At 39.3% G+C, this 16,698-nt stretch overlaps 1 protein-coding gene across 1 annotated transcript in view; it reads left to right on the top strand.

The window, feature by feature from the left end:
• IFT81 (intraflagellar transport 81) overlaps window positions 1-16,698 on the top strand; it is a 37,305-nt gene that overhangs the window by 3,708 nt on the left and 16,899 nt on the right. Inside the window, exons 4-10 of the mRNA XM_053994275.1 lie at window positions 1,980-2,069; window positions 3,127-3,192; window positions 3,511-3,621; window positions 4,866-4,950; window positions 11,004-11,167; window positions 13,401-13,496; window positions 15,278-15,424. Of these exons, the coding sequence (XP_053850250.1) occupies window positions 1,980-2,069; window positions 3,127-3,192; window positions 3,511-3,621; window positions 4,866-4,950; window positions 11,004-11,167; window positions 13,401-13,496; window positions 15,278-15,424 (759 nt within the window). The remainder of the gene's footprint in view (window positions 1-1,979; window positions 2,070-3,126; window positions 3,193-3,510; window positions 3,622-4,865; window positions 4,951-11,003; window positions 11,168-13,400; window positions 13,497-15,277; window positions 15,425-16,698) is intronic.

Raw genomic sequence — 16,698 nt, 5'->3', positions numbered from 1 at the left:
TAGCAGAGAGAGAAAGGAATGCAGATTGTATGTTTTGTTCAGTATGTCACAGTCTTAATGTGTATAAATATCCACCTCTATAATTTCCATTATGTAAGACGTGTTCCTTTTTGGAATTACAGTAATAGAACCATCTTATTAAACTAATATTCTGCTGATTAGTTCAAAACAGAAGCTGGGGTAATAGAATGGCTTACTGCAATATAATATGACAGTGCAAATATTTAGATATTAATGAATTAAACAATTAGCCTGAATTATTTAGATACAGTCTTGCAATGGTGTCTTTTAAGGGAAATTTCAAAAATGAGAGTTCAGATACCTTTTAGCACAGTTAAGTTTTATGAGTGTGTAGAATCAAGCTAAAATGAACTTTGTAAATTACTTAGAGAAGATACTCAGCAAACCTGTCACCTTCCCAGCTGTGTTGTGATTTAGACATTGGATTGCCTGCAATATATAATTTAAGAAATAAGCAACTTCAGGCATTAATCTCATTGTTCAGGCTTCAGTGATTTGCTCCCAGGTGCCAAAGATCTCTTTCCATATAGGAGCCTTGGGCACTTTTTGGTCATTTGAGTGTGTCCCATATTTCAGGTGCATGTGGAGCACCCAAAGGGAAAAGAGAGAACCATTTTTTGTTGTGATCCATCAAACTCTGCTCTGCCTTGTTTGAATCCTGCCATTGGCCTTGAAATTTCATGTTCCAATGGGGAAAAATCTTATGGAACTCCTCTTTTGACAGAGGTAGAGACACAGAAAGGAAAACTCTCGGACACCAGCAGTGAGAATGCAGTTGCTCAGAGACCACCTGCTCATTTTCATTCTTGTTAAAGGATTTCCAGAGTTCATAAGGGGTATAATGGAAGCCAGTTGGGTTTTACTCCTGCATTTTGTAACTCCTTCCTCCTTGTCCAGCCTGTGCATTCCTTTTCTCACCTTTATTTGCCACTTAATCCAGCTCTTTGTGATTTTATCTTCTTAGTCATTTTATTGCTATTTTTTTGAATTCCTTCCAGCTTGTCAGTGTGTGCTTGCTACTGAAACAACCAGAACTGAGCAGAGCGCTCTGGATGCTGCTTCCCCAGGGTTTTATAGAATGGAGGTGCTGCTTCACTGCTCAGGGCTCTGATGCCTTTGTTTGAACTGGCCTTTGCTGTTGCCATTTGGTATTCACCTTTCATATCAACTGCTCTTTCCAGGAAGTAAAAAATGACTTGATATTCTCTTTTTAGATTTTTCCATCTCATGAAGGGCTGTTTCTGTGGAGATAATCTTTCCTTCTACCACAGCTCGCGTTTCTCCGAGTTGAATCTAAATTTATTTCCTCTCCATATTTCTAAACTCTTGCTGTCCCCTGTTATTTCTCTACCCACACAGACTTTCACACTGCCTCTCAGTTTAAGATTCCTGGTGGGCAAAGTACTGGTGTGGAAGTAGCACACTGTCTCCTTGTCTCTGAGTGCTGAGCTGCATCTGTCAATCTCTGGGATGTTGTGAGGGTTATGCAACGTGGCACAGCCATTCCTCACGTGTGCACTCAGCTCTGCTCTTGGGTCACTCTGGAAACTCAAGCCCCATTGCTTCCTTCAGAAGTGTTTTTAGAACAAACAATTCCTTTTGGGGCTGGTTTATATATGTGGTATACACAGATGTATAGTAAGAGAGAGTAATTTGTTAGTTTGTCCCTCTCAGGTGACATCTTATCTTCCTGTTTTGCAAATACACTGTGTATTACAAAAGGTGAAAATACGGAGGAAATTGTGAAGTTCTGAATGTCTCTTCAAATGGAAGATAATACACTGTGATTTATTTCTGCTTTTAAATTGACAGGCTTTTGCAATGAGAAAATGCCTTTTTATCTTGTTCTCACCTTATTTCTATGTCTACATTTACTGTCTTAGTAGTAAAACAGTGTATTGATCTGAAAATCCTTAGACACAGAGCTCATTCTGCACAATTTCCATTTCATTTCACAGTATGAAGAACTCATGGAAGCATTTAAAAACCTACATAAGGAGCACGAGCAGCTCAAAATATCTGGTTTATCAACTGCAGAAATAAGAAGGGTAAACAAACTCCACAATTTTTTTTATTTCGTTGGTGTTTTGCATGTCAGTTCCATGTTTGATGGCTTTGTGGACAGTGTGAAAGCCGTAGAGGCCAGAGCTGGTGGGCACTGCAGCTGCCTCTTGACACTGCTCTCTGTTGGCAAACACAAGGTCCTCGCTCGTGTTTAGAGCTGAGCTTTCTGGAGCAGATTGGGGAACGAGGCTGCCAAGACTCTGTGCAGCATGATTTCCAAATATTGGAACTCCATTTCCTCTGAATGCAGACTGATACAAAGCCTTTTGCTTTCCTGATAGCAGCTAATAATTCCAGAGGGTGTTGAATGAATTAAGAGCTTAAGTCAATAGAAATGATGAACCCACGTGGTTCAGGTGTTAAGTAGAGATATTTGCTCTGTTTCAGCAAAATAATTAAGCTTGTGTACAACTTTCCAGTGGACACACAGAGAAGCCAAGCAAATGTTGAGATAAGGTCTACATTTGGAGAATTCATTTTCCTTTCTCTCATAACTACCAATCTGCAGAGCCCTGCTATGTAAATTAGAACTAAAGGAGAATAATAATAATAATAATCAGATACATGTTTCAGCAGTAGAAAGTGTTTCTTTTAAGGCAGTTTTAATACAAAAAGTGGCAGCAGACATCTCTCATAAGCAGCTTCATGCAAATTGGTCTGCCAGGAAGTGGTGACATTAAGAACATATATCAGACTGTATCAGATGTTGAATCCATACTGATTTGTTCCTTGGTGGTTTCTGTTTGTTTGTTTTTATTTTAGAGAAATCCACCTGCTTTTATTTTAAATGTTCACTGTAATACTCAAGGATGCAGATGAAGAATATTAGCATAAAGAGAGTGGGAACTGTGGGGGAAGTAAGGGAGAAGAGAGATTGGAATCCTGGATGTTTGATCATAGATCAATAAAATTATAACCGCCTCCGTCTATTCAGGGAAGAATTCTGATTTTCATATTAATTTGAAGAGAACTTAGTCCAATCCAATATACATGAGGGGGGAATAAATTAATATTTCTTTATCTCTTTTTCCTGCTTTTTAGGACATCAGTGCAATGGAAGAGGAGAAAGATCAACTGGCCAAAAGAGTAGAGCGCCTTAAGAAGAGGGTAAGAAGAGAAGTAACACTCCTACATTTCAGTGTCATAATCCTTGGCCTGTAACTCCGATTTTGGAATGCAAACAAGGATTAAGATAAACTCACTGTATGTCTAGGAAGGAATCAAGTAACTAATTGACCTACAGGGAATCTCCCCAGGCGTTGATCCAGAGCTTTTAAGAATCTTGAGTCCAGTACTTTGCTGTCATTTCTGAGTAGTAACGTGTATGGAAGGGAAGTGCTAAGTGGGCTTGTGAGACATATGATCTCTTTAATGTATTTCTCAGCTATCTGACAGCAACATGCACTATTTATCTGCTTGCTGTAGGTGGAGACAGTACAAAATCATCAACGGATGCTTGAAATAGCAAGACAGCTTCGCTTAGAGAAAGAGAGAGAAGAATCTCTGGCTCAACAGAAACAAGAACAAAAAAGTCAGGTACTGGCATAATAACATACCTGTTAAAGAGTTGTTGATGTTTGTTTGGGAATTGTGCATTTAAAAAATACATAATGAACAGCAGTAGGTGGGAGAGTTTCTCCCAACCTCAGAAAATTAAATCCCATTTAAAAGATCTATGTACATTTTAAGGGAAGAGGCTTGACCCTGCAAGTTTTGAACACCACAGTGAAGGTACCTGGCTGCCTCAGCTCCCACTGACATCATCCTTTAGCATTCCCAGGAAATGTTCCAGGACTTACTGCTGGAGCACCCAAAGGGAACTCTTCATATTTATGGTAGTGAGCAAATGTTTCCTTGGTTTGATTTCTATCTCTGTGATCTGCACAAAGGTTTCAGGGGATGAGCAACTCAGCAAGTGCCTCATATTTTTCCTGGAGGGAGGCAATATGTATTCAGGAGCAACCTTGGGATTTAAGCCCCTGAATTTGGGAAAAATGATGTCCTGAGAAGCCCTGGGAGCAGTTGACATCCAAGTGTAAGGGTGGGTTTTATTCCAGTCCTGTGTTGTCAAAACAAGATACTTCAACAGAATCCAGTGCCATTCTGTTACACTGTCTCACCAAATTCTGTAGCCTGAATTTCAACACTATTAAAATGAGGAAAGCCCTCAGATTTCTTCTATTGCAGCCTTTGTCTGGATGTGGGATCAGTGGGAATCAGTGGCCTCTCAAGCTGTTGTGTCTTTGCTGGAGCCCCAGTAAGATCACAACTAAAATGAATGTGATGTCCAGTTAATTCCAGTTTTTACTACACATCTCTCTAAGTCACAAAAATGCAAATCAGCTGGGACTTGTTTGGCAGGAAGCTTCCCAGACTGCTCTTGGGATGGACAGTGGATTGCTGTGACAACTCAGCTGCATTGCAGGATAAGGAGAGTTATCTGCTGCAATCCTGATTCCTGCTGCCTTTTGTTGTTGTTGTAATGCTCAAGCCACTCATATATTTGGTTGAAAATTGTTGGATGAATTTCTGCCATCAGAGAAAATATCACTTGGGAGAACAAGAACACTCTTCTCAATTAACAGGAGAGAATATCAAGTAAACCCAGGCCAAGTGTTGAAAATTTGGTCTGGCACATTTCCCTTGTGAAACAGAAAATCACCAGGCATTAAAGCTGCCATGTTTTGTGTTTGGGGCTCTTTTGGGGCTCTGTTGGTTGAGTTGTTTGCACATGGATTTCCAGAGAATGACCCTGTGTGTGTCCAATTGTCTCTCCAAAGTTGTTCCATGCAGAGCAGAGGCTGCAGAGAGCCCAGGTCCAGCTGAAGGAGATGCAGCACGTGGTGGCAGATTCCAAACCAGAAAGTGAGTAGAAAGTTTTCCTGTTGCATCCTAGGTTAGTGTGGTGCAAAACATGCCGTAGAATGGTGTATAAATTACTTCCAAAATGATAGAATCTGACTACTTCTCAATTTAAATTTAGTAAACCAAGTCATTGTCCTGCTCTTTCAAGAACATTTACTATTTCAGTTGCATCACACAACTGCTTTGGCAGCTCTTCTGAGTTAAAAGGATTTTTCTCAGTCGCCACCTCGTAGCATTGTTATTACTTTATAATTTTAATTTGATTTTTTTAATGATTCTCATCTGCCACTGAACCACAAGTGGAACTAAAGGAGTGTCTGAACCATCTCACAGGGACTTGCAGTGGATTTTATAACTGTTCCTTTTTTGCAGTAGCTATCAGAGAGTTTATACAGCAAAGCTGTGTCAACAATTCTATTTCAGTTCCTGGGTTTTTTTAAGGCCAATGGAAACTCGATGGGTTCAGTTCACAGAAGCAAAGGTAACATAATAAAAAGCCAGTAAATATGTCATTTGATCATTGAGATGAAAATAAAGTTAACATATTTAATTTCCTTATCTCAAGTCCTGCTTTCAGGGGAAAAAACAAAAAGTATTTCGATGTTCCCAATCAAAGCTTGGAGTCATTACTTAAGAAAACTTGTGTTGAAATTTTGCCCAAACAAAGACCTCAGGACTCAGCTTTGTAATTGCTTTCCCCAGATACAAAGGCACTGCCTGTAGCAGCAATTACAGAATGCCAACTGTGGGGTTTTTTAAAGAATTGAAATTAGGTGACCACAGTGCACTGAATAGGTTCCATTTATTTTAAAAGCTTTCTTGGTCTACAAGGTAGCACAATTTATTTCATTTTGAAGATTCCCTTTGGCTGCAGTTTAGTACCTCAGCTGCCTCCTGGTATCAGCCTTGTCTGCTGACAGTGCAACAGCTGGATTTTCACTGGAAGTCAGATCCTTCCCTTTAAAGGAAACTTCTTGCATTTTTAATGCTTCAGGTGTTTTTACTTCCTAAACAAAATAAAATGTTCAGAGTTGTTGCTAATGAGCAGAAGCTTTGTTGTTTGTCTTATGGATTTGATTACTTCACTTTATAATTAATTTTATATTTAAAGAAATGTAAAGGAACTCTGTAAGGAATGCAACTAGCACATATTCATGAGTGTTATTAGCATGCAATTAGCATCAGCCTGCTTGAGCTGTGCCAGGAGAATATGCCTTGTGGTTGGTAGGATTTTAACTCTTAGAAACATCATATTTAGAAGACTTCTTATTGTATCATCAATTCTTATGAGCTTCTACAAAAGAGCTGGAAGTGATGCTGCTGGTTCACAGAACACTCCTTCCCTGCTTATTCATTTCAGTCCTTATTAACTTCAGTCTTGCCCTGTGTGATAACTTCAGTACTACTCAGGATATTGTTTAACTAGAGAAGGTAGCACTAAGTAACATGAATTTCCATATTCTGGAGGGTTTTTTTGTGGTGTTTGTTGTATTGAATATGAACAGTATTTTTGTTAGCACTGGGCTCTGGTCTGAATAACCACAACCCAGCTCACAATTACTCTGCAAGACTGATACCATTTTGCTCTGCTGCACAAACAGAAATTGATAACATGAAGAAAGAAATCAAATCACTGAATTCTTGATCTCTGTCCATTTTGCAGGACATTACTTGTTACTTTATTGGCAGAAATATAAAGAAGTGAATGAGTAGCTTGAAAATATTGATTAAAAGAATGTGTTAAAACGATTTGTTGATGAACAGTAAAATGTGTAATTTATAAACTTCATTAATTTAATATGTAGAAATAGATTTAGAACACTGAGAACTTCAAAGATACTTGTCAAAGAGGAATTGCTTTGTACAGATGCCTATTTTATTTCATTCTTGATGAAAACCAGAAATTAAGGAACCTATTACTTAAATATTCCATTTAGTATAAAAAATTACTATTTTTCTCTTCCACACAATGATCTTTTCCTGAAATTCCAAGTTTAAATTATCTCCTCCAAGACTGCAGACCACATTACAGATAAAGCTTTAAAAGTATTTGATAAAGGAGAGTGGCTTAAGTGGAACTTTATTTCATCTTCAAATGATTTTATTTATTATAAAGTCACTGTCAATCGATGTGAGGTTGTGGTAAAGCACTTTTAAGATAATTTGATACCTGTGATGAGAATACAAGTCTGGTTGGTGAGATTGATGGTGTTGCTGTAGTTGATTTTTTTTAAGGTCATTAACTCTTCTACCCCATTTTGAACAAACGAAGCAGCAAAAATTCAATGTGGTCTCTGTTAAAAGGATTGAAAGGAGTTTAGTGGAAGGTTTAGAGAAATGGAATGGGTGTTCGGCTTTTTTTTTTGTTTGGTATTTACACCAGATTCCTGAAAGAAAATAGCAAATGATCATTGGTGAAATAAAAAGAGGGAAAAGGCTGAATAATGAGGAGACCCTTGATTCCAAGTGACCACAATCACTTGGGAAGCCAAGCTCGTGCCAGCAGTATTTATTTTGAGGACTAGCCAAATTCCAGGCTATTCCTCCAGGAATAATGTATATGCAATGTATTTATGGCATGTGGGGCTCTTTCCTCAGAAGTGTCTGAGAAGAATTTGTGGGTCAGGTGTGGGAGTGGGAGAGCTGGAGCTCCCACTGCCATAGATGAGGTGCCTTCCCTGCTTTCATTTCTGGGAGAAAATGCCACAGGAGGGTTTTTTTGCCTCTGGGTTTGGCTCTGGCACATCCAGCCCTGCAGCCCAAGGCAAATTCAACATTCAAGAAGAGCACTGAAAGGTCAGAGAGGTTTCAAAGAGCTCTAATAATAATTATAAACATGAAAAGCAGAACTTAGAATCACAAATTCAGGAAGCTTTTGGTTTTACAAGGATATATGGAAGGGATGATTGATCTGCCAGTGTTTGCATGTCCCAGGCCTCTGCTGAAGAGAGGGAAAGTAGAAGTGTTCTTGGAAGCTGTGGAGGAAATAATTTCAGCCCTGTCTTTGTGTCTGCAGAAAGGGGAGGGAAGGATTTGATGCTGGAAGTCTGTTCTAGAGTTGGCCATGGCCTTCCCGTGTGCTATTAAACAAATTGTTGGCAGAGTCTATGAAATGAGTGTCCCTCTCTCTCTTCCCCCCTTTTAAAAACTGAATTCCTGTTGCAAATGGTTCTGGTCCAGGATGCCCAGTTGGCAGCCTGTAGTGGGATTCTGAGCACCAAGTTAATCAAGATTTAGCTCCATTAACAGAATTATGCAGAGAAAATTGCCTCTCGTCTACATGACTGAGCAAGCACGAATAAACTCTTTCTTCCATCCCTCTCTTTATAATAATAATAAAAAAATTTGAATGGAAAACATGAGGAGTGCTCTGAATAGCTCTCCACATGTAAATATGAGGTTGGCAGAAGCTTGCTAAAATAACCTGAGGGCACAGAGCCAGATTTCTGTGCTGCTTACGTGTGTAGATTTTGTAACCATAAGTCAATGTTGAAACATTAAAACAGAATTTATATGTGTAATGGAAAGACCTGAAGTATGCTGGCATTTTTTCCTCTCTAGCCTGGGAATTTCAAAAGAATGCTTTTCACTGAAAAAAACCCAAACCAGGAGCTGTCCTGTGTTTTGGTTTCTAAGGTTCTGTTAAGCAGCAAAAGTAGCTTTTAGATAGTTACTTCTCCATGTGTTGAGTTGTATGGGAGGAAAAATATATCCAGAATATTCAGAAAAGAAATGATATTACTCATGAGGGATGTTGAAATCATGTCTTTCCTCATCAAGAAATCAAGTTTTAACTTGTTTTGTTGCTCCATGAGGACTCAGCACAACACAGAACCACTCAGGGGGCAACAGGACTTGGTAGCAGCTCCGAGGTTTTTTGAGAAATAAATCAGATTGTAATCAAGGTTATACCCCATGAAGTCAAAAGGTCTCTGCTCTTATCAAAGCTCTTGTAGTTCTTTGCTAAGTTTCTTGTCATATCTACAACAAATCATTTAAGCATGTGCCTTTATATCAGAAAACTGGAGTAGCACAAGATATGAAGTATAGGTTATATGTGCAGGTTTCTTTGCTGCTAAAAATCTCAATAAATTGATTTAATTAAAATATGAATATTTCATATCAGAATAATGTAATTGATATCACATTGATTTCCACACCAAAGATCTTGGTTATAAATACCAGACTGGGAGGGGTGCTCCAGTCAGTTCTGAGGTGATAATTCAGCTCACAGGGTACGTGGGAAGCAGCTTTGCTGCGTTTGCAGAGGTGGGAGATTTCTAGTGAGACATTAAAAAGTGGTCCCTCCTGCCCAGCTCTGTCATGGGCTGAGGAAGATTGGAATTGAGTTCTTCTGGAGGAAAGAAGTGGGAAATCTCTCCCAGAAAGTCCCAGTGTGTTTCCCAGCGTGCAGCTGCAGTGCCAAGTGCGTGATGGCTGTTCCACAGGCAGAGGAACTCCTCTCTCCCACTCCAGAACCAGTCTGGGGGTTTTTGTTTTGATAAATGGCCCCTCCACAAAGGGGAAAAGGTCCAGTGGTAGTGTTGCTTTCCATAAACACAGAAATCAACAAACTGGGAACGAGGAACTCCCACTCATTTTTAGTTTGTGTTGACTTGGTTGGCAGCACTGCTTTCCCCAGGGCCTGTTTTTCTCCCAGTTCTTGAGTTTTTCTCAAGAGCTGATGGCTTATTTCCCTTCTGGCAGCTCTCCTGTCAGAGTGGGCTGGGAGCAGGGCTCAGGAGGATCTCTCAGGACACTGATTTAGAGGTAAATAGCAGCAGAAAAACAGGGGCCCCTTTTCCTGGGCTCTTTCACTTTGTTCTGACCTTTCTCTTTGGCAGTCAGGCTTCTTAGCCTGAGAACCAAAAGCTCTTTTCATCTACATCCTTTCCCATCTCTGTTTCAGCAGCATCAGCTGCATTTTTGTATCTCTGTGCTCAACTTCCCTCGCTTGTGCAGTAAATGAAAGAGATGGAGATTGTGAACTTCTTGTTTTCCTTGGCATTTCATCACAATTCCATCTTCTACCTAATATGGAGAGAACCAAAATCCCAACCATAAGAAGTTGTTTGAAAACTAAAAAGAACCCTGGATCACCTAGATCATGAGAAATACTCTGAAATACCCATTCCCACTCTTATCTGACATGCAGCTTCTGAATCTTGCAGTCCTTGGCACAGCTGTCTCTGAGGAATTGCTGCACTCAACTGCCTGTTGTCAGTAGAGACTGTGCAGTGTCATTTAAATAGATGTTTCCTTTTATTCTGTTGCATTTTTCTATCTGTGAATTGTTCTTATCTTGGGCTTATTTATAAATGATCCGTTAAGGAGCCTGAATTACTCTGCCTAGAAAGAGCCAAGTCCTTCTGAGCCTGGTAAGGTGCAGGTCCATCAGGCTGGTGTCTAGCAAAGCTTATGAATGGGGTTGCTTTTTTCTTTTGGATTGTTATTTTCTGCATTCTCAGTCTATAAACTGTCCTGAGATTAAATGTTTGTTCTTTCAAGAAGAAATCTTTACAGGGAGGCAATCTTTGTTCTAGCAATGTAAAGGACCCTTAAAGTAGGTACACATTAAACTTGGCCCATTTTAAGGCCTTTTTAAATGCCAGACAGAAAAAAAAGTTTTATTTTAAGCATGAATCTCCAAGGGTATAATAAATCTATCAACGAGCTAGGCCAAATTAAGATTTTTCTACAGATAAAGGTTCAATGGCTGTTTATATCAGCAATGTGTGTTGAATTCTGTATCTGACTCAGCTGGAGTTTCCTGTGAGATGGGGTTTACTTGTTATTAATGAGAAGAATCTCTCAAAGAGCTGATAGTTACATGTTCAAGATAGAGATGAATAATAAATCCTCTTATATTGTTTAAAATCCAGATAAAAAAATTAAATCAAGTAACTCCCCCTTTCTCTGAGCACTGAAGACTCAAATGTTATGCTGTTGTTATTGTAATCAGCTGCTAAATACTTTAATGTGTTGGGGAAATCAAACTTAATTATCTGCTACATTGCTTTTATAGACACTCACTGATTTAATTTGTTTTTAAGGTTTAATGAAGAAACTAGAAGAGGAGATAAATTTCAATTCCTACCTGGTAAATGAAAAAATACCCAGAGAGATGGAAAGTAAAAAGACTTCAGTGTATTTCTTACAAAAGGTGGTTGCAGAGCCAGCCATGACTCAAGCTGATCTCACTGCACTGGAAAGTGAGGTGAGGGACCAAGGTCACCCTTCATTTGTGTTCTGTAGCATGGTCTGAGCTGCCTGGACTCTGCAATGTTCTTATCCCTGCTTCATATCCCAGAGAAAATGTTTCATTCCCAAAGCAGCATCCCTCAGCTGTAAAACCGAAGGTGTCTCAATCGCTAAGTGCAAACTCTCTGATAGGGTTTTTTTAAATACCCACAAAAGAGACACGAACAAACCAACCCCAAACCAAACCCCAAACCCAAACATATCCTTAGGTGCTGTTGAGGAAATTGTGTTAATTCAGCACTAAAGGGCTGATTTTTCTTCTCTTCAGATTTCACTTGTTTGGAACTCTCCCTGCCATCAAGGGGGTTTATCCCAACACATCCAGAGCTTATGGAGGGAACAGCATTCCCTGAGGGATGTATCCTCACAAGATGATGCCTTAATCCATGTGCAATGGCTCCAAACTTCTCAGTGTTTGGAAGAGCCCTGCATTGTTTGGTTTAGTTTTTAAGAACAAAGAAAATTTGGGCATCAAATACTTGATTTACCTTTCCAGGCTTTTTCATAAGTGAAAAGAAAATAGTCTTAGAAAAACTCTTATTTGTCAGATATATCCAGAACGTGCAGAGGGTTTGTTGCCACACAAGTGCATTTATATATTAACTCAATGAAGTTTTCCTGTTTGCATAATCCTAAAAAAAAGATGAAATACAAAATATAATCTTCTAGAAGAATTTAGAGGAATGTTAATTATTGGTATTTCTATTGATGATAATGATGAAGAATTACACCAATGTTAGAGGGAAGAAGAGTAGTTTCTTACCAGCTGGTGTTTAATACCCCTGGGATTTCCAACTCCGGCTTTGCCATGAAATAGAGATAATGAGGAAACAGAGTATCCATCTTAAGGGATGACAGCATTAATAAATGGCAGATTAGGGCTGAAATAATAAACCAGCTCTGTGATTCAGCCTCTGCTTTCCTAGATTAGTTCCTCTAATCAAAACAATATTTGTGGCTGCAGTTATGTCTTTCAGGCACGCTTGAAACCCTGGTTTTTGCACATTTCTTTTCCAAGAGTGTTATTGGGTTTATCACAATACTTTAAAAAGCTTTAAGTTTTTCCCTCTTTCTCCATGATGTAACCTTTGATTTGTTATATTTTGGAAGTATCTTCTTCTTGAAAGATAATAAAGCCATGTCATACACTTGGGTGTTATCACAGCATGGCCTTAGGCAGCTTTTTCTTTTTAGTTGGCTTTTTATTATCTCAGTGCCTTAAAAAGGAGCTGAAGTGTACCAAGCATGTTTCCACCATGCATTTTATAATATAAACCCAGGAATTTATTCACAGAAGGGAATTCTTATGCCATTTTCAAATTCAAGCCTATTCTACCACTAATAGAATAGAATTCACAGGAGAGTTGGTTTTTTTTCTCCAGCTGTTGGAGTATTTTTAGTCCTATTGAGCAATTTATTTGAGATTCTCAGTTTTTCAAGCACATGGATGTTGCTCCCAGAACTTCCAGGGTGATACCCAGCACTGTCCCTGTGTTCTGGTCTGACTCCCTGGGATTGCAGCACGTGTTTACACTGCTCCCTTAGCAGCAGCAGAGAATTAAAGGCAGGTTGCTGTTGCTGTGTTTTCCATGGCTGGTGGGAGTCCCAGTGCACTGGGAAGGCTGGAATCTGCACTCTGGTGTGGCTGAGAGCTCCAGAAACTTTGGCTGGAATGAAGCTCAGCACTTTGGGACTAAGGACAACCAAGGGCATCTTGTGGCAGGAGGAAAAGGCACCACAGACCTGGAATATGATGGTCTGTGACTTCACAAAGCGTTGATGAAATTTTTATCACTTAGCTTTTATTTGTTTCCCTTTGAATTTCTGTTAAATGGTTGAATGAAAGGGAATTTTAGTTCATGTCAATAAAATTACATTTTTCACTCAGTATGTGGCAATTTCTTTTTTTTGTACCAACTCACTGCACTTTCTCTCCACATGCACCAGTTTACTTCATTTTCAGGGCCAGTCATGGTTCTGCCTTATCATAAAGGCACAGAACTGGAAATCCAAAAACAGCCTCTTCCTGGCCAATACTTAATGACTCACGGAGATTTTTGGGTCTGTTTCTCTGTTTAAAAAAAAAAAAGAACTGGCTGGATTGTAAATCATCGTTGCAAAGCATTTAATTCTTGGAGAAGACAAAGACACCAAGCTCTGTTTCCTTAGTTTTCCACTCTGTCTTGCAGATAGAGGAAGTCAATGCACAAATGAATCAGCTGATTGAGAAAAGGATCATCACGTATGAGCCAGCTGATAGTAAATTCTCCATGTATCGCCAGCAGGTAAGAAGGAACAAAATGTGTTTTAAGCAGAAACAGGAATAAAAATCAGTCTCTGATTGGTTTACATGCTGATTTTTTCCTTTGATTTATCTAGCATCATCAGTAGAAATACATAATAATGGAGGTGAGAAAGAAAATAAAGAGCTGTTGAACATATGTATGTTTAGGGCTGAGTCAAACGTTGCTTTCAGTCGTGTCAGTGAATATTTTTACTGCTGTCCTTGCAGCACAGCAGTTCTGGAAGGGGCATTTTGGAGGAGCTATTTTGGTAAAGTTCCAGCTGTGGATGGATTCTTACAAGGCAGCATGGGGGCTGCCTGCTGCAGCTCTGTTCCTTCCTTAGGTCTGACAAATGCCATTTTTCTCCTTTGCATCTCTTCAGAAGGAATTCTTTGATTTCTCATCCAGAGGCTGTAAAATAATCTTGCTATAAAATAGGCTGTCTGGTCCAGTCTTAGTAAATTCCCAAGTTATAAAAAGGATTTATGAACTCAGAGATTTTCAGAGCTTACACAGGAACCTGAGCGATTCCTTTTCCAGGCACCTGCACCACTGCTAATTTTATGGAAGATCTTCAGTGTGATGCCTATGGTCATGGCTTGAAAAATCAAAAGGCTTAAGTAAAATGTACCAGTGGGAGGGAAAAAATGGGGATAAGATATGTACTGCAGTTCAGTCACAAATGCAAAGTGAAACACCGTTTTATTTTGGAAGAGATGTTCTTCCTGAGAGAGAATCCTGCTCTGGAATGTGCTGGGATCAAGGAGGGTCCACTTCAGGAGCTGAGGTTGCTGCTGGAAGCTCAGAGCCTGGGGAGCTCTTTGCTTTCTTCTGCCAGGGCCTGGGTTCTGTTTCACAAAATAATCAGCTCTGCTGTCCCCTGGTTTGTCACCACAGACACCTCGTGCAGCAGAGAGCTGAGCTCCCACCCCAACACAATTCTGTTGGAGATTTATTTAGGGAGAAAGCTGGTCCTCTCAGCTGAGTGTGAGAAAGCTGCTGTGTTTTGGCTTCATTTTTTTGTAAGTTTTCCCTTTCACTTGAAGAAACCAGCCATGCCTCAAATTCCTGTACCTGCATCTAAATGAATGTGTTGTATTATTTTAGAGTATTTTTCAACAGGATACTTTAGCAAGAGAAAAATGCTTTTTTTTTTATCCTTGAACTAATGTATACTTATGTTACCAAATCTGTTCTGGTCAAAACTCAGGTACTATTAAATATTCAGTCTTGTATAAAATATTATTTTAAAGTGCTTTATCTTCTAGACTAAGAAAAAAATTAATCTGTAATCTACACTATTTCTGTACTTTATTGCTTTATACATCATCTTCTAGCTATTTGCCAAGATTTAGTGGCTCAGTTCTGCTTTAGTGTAGCATATTTCTGTAGGTTGGAGTAGGTTGGAGTTATAAAAATCTGTATTATGACATTTGTGAAATCTTGGATAACTTTCCAGTCAAGCCATGTTGGTGTATCTTATATATGCACCAAGAGGGACTAAGCAGAAGAAATGGAGCAGCTAAAATGCCTGCCTTTTTCCTCAATGAAAATGAAAAAATGAGGTGAAAAAATGTAAATCTAAAATGTAAAATACATCAGCTTGAGTCTGGGCAAAAAGGCTGTGCTGGAAACCTCACCCATTCTGGAGAAAGTTGAGATGCTGCAGCCAACTTCAATGAGGTTGTGGTTTAACCTGCTGTATATAATTTATACATTTTATCTAAAAATCATTTTTCTCCTGATTAAACAAGGCAATTTTTATGCTAATGATCTTGCAGGCTTCTATAATTTCCCGGAAAAAAGCAGCCAAGGCAGAAGAGCTTCAGGCTGCCAAGGAGGAGATGTCCAGCCTGGAGAGGCAGGTGGAGCAGAGGAACAGTCAGGCCCACGAGCTGGGAGGCTCTGAAGTCCTGACTGAGGATGAGGTAGGGATTTGTAGCTATTTTCAAATGATTAATTTCTCTTATTCACATTGTGCCTAATCCATTGCAAGGTATACAAGGAGTCAGTGTTGGGCTGGATTAACATTCCAGCCAAATAATGGCAATATCATCACAGTGGTGTGATGGTGAATAACTAACCATAAAAGTCAACATGATTATAAATAATATAAAAAGTCTGTATGATTATAAAGCATAATACCAGTGATTATCAGAGATGCAATTAGTCCTATGGTATTTATTAGCCACAAAAGTTTTTACTTAAAACCCAGATTTCCCAGGCCCTCCTGAGGTTCAGCTGTGACACAGTGACTGGCACAGACAGTGTGGCCCAGGCACAGTGAGATTGGCAGCTGTACTTCTCAAAGCAGCTTTTTCTGCTTCAGAAGTTTCCAAAGAATAAGGGAGCTACAGTTTGGTATTGGTTTGCCAGCAAAAAAAAAAGGACTTTTCTTCAGCCAGTAATTTTTCCCAGTTGGGAAGAATCCTGCTAAGGGAAGTTTACAGGCAGAGTCACTAATCTAAAGAGAATTTTATCTGCATCATTCTCTGAGTTAATGTCGTTCTCTCATGTATTGTCTTTGCATTGCCATCATTTAGCCAGGAGCACACACTCCTTGCTTGCCTGTTCTTTGTTTCTGTGCTTTTTTTACATACTACTAAATACAGGGAACGCCCTTTTGAGAAGGAACTCCCTTCCTAATCCCATAGGACGTGGCTGCTCCACAAAACTAGTCACTTTTAAAAGAGTCTGAAAGTGTGGATGAAGAGTTCAGGTGGGAGTAATGGCACAGAGATGTGGAAAATGAAGATGTTGGTTTCTCTTCCCATCACACACTGTACCCTTTCCCGTGGTAGCAATAATAAGGAACCCACTGCATTAGATTTCTCTCCACTCCAAGGTTTTCAGCTCCAGTGGGCACATTGCTGGAGTCTTTGACAAGTTTTTAAGCAAAAATTAAAGCAGAAAGCTGACAATTTGTGTTTTGTGACATGTGATGGAAAGAAATGTTTAATTAATCAACAAGAATATATTACCAAGACAGCAGCATATGTTTTACATTATCTGCACAGGCACTGTAAGGTAAGAAATAATTGTGCCTATTCTTCAGAAGACAAGAAACTGATCCATAGAAATTTGAGGAGAATTGGGTAGGAAGGAAACCTCATAACATTGTAAAAGGCTTAGTAATGAAAAACTCAAGTTAACTGTCTGACACAAGGAAGTGGCTCAAGACAGAAAAAGGACAAGATCTGTT

This window comes from Vidua macroura, chromosome 18 (assembly GCF_024509145.1).
Source record: "Vidua macroura isolate BioBank_ID:100142 chromosome 18, ASM2450914v1, whole genome shotgun sequence".
Lineage (NCBI taxonomy): Eukaryota > Metazoa > Chordata > Aves > Passeriformes > Viduidae > Vidua > Vidua macroura.
The sequence above is the reverse complement of the archived record's forward strand: the minus strand, read 5'-3'. Positions and strand labels throughout refer to the sequence as shown.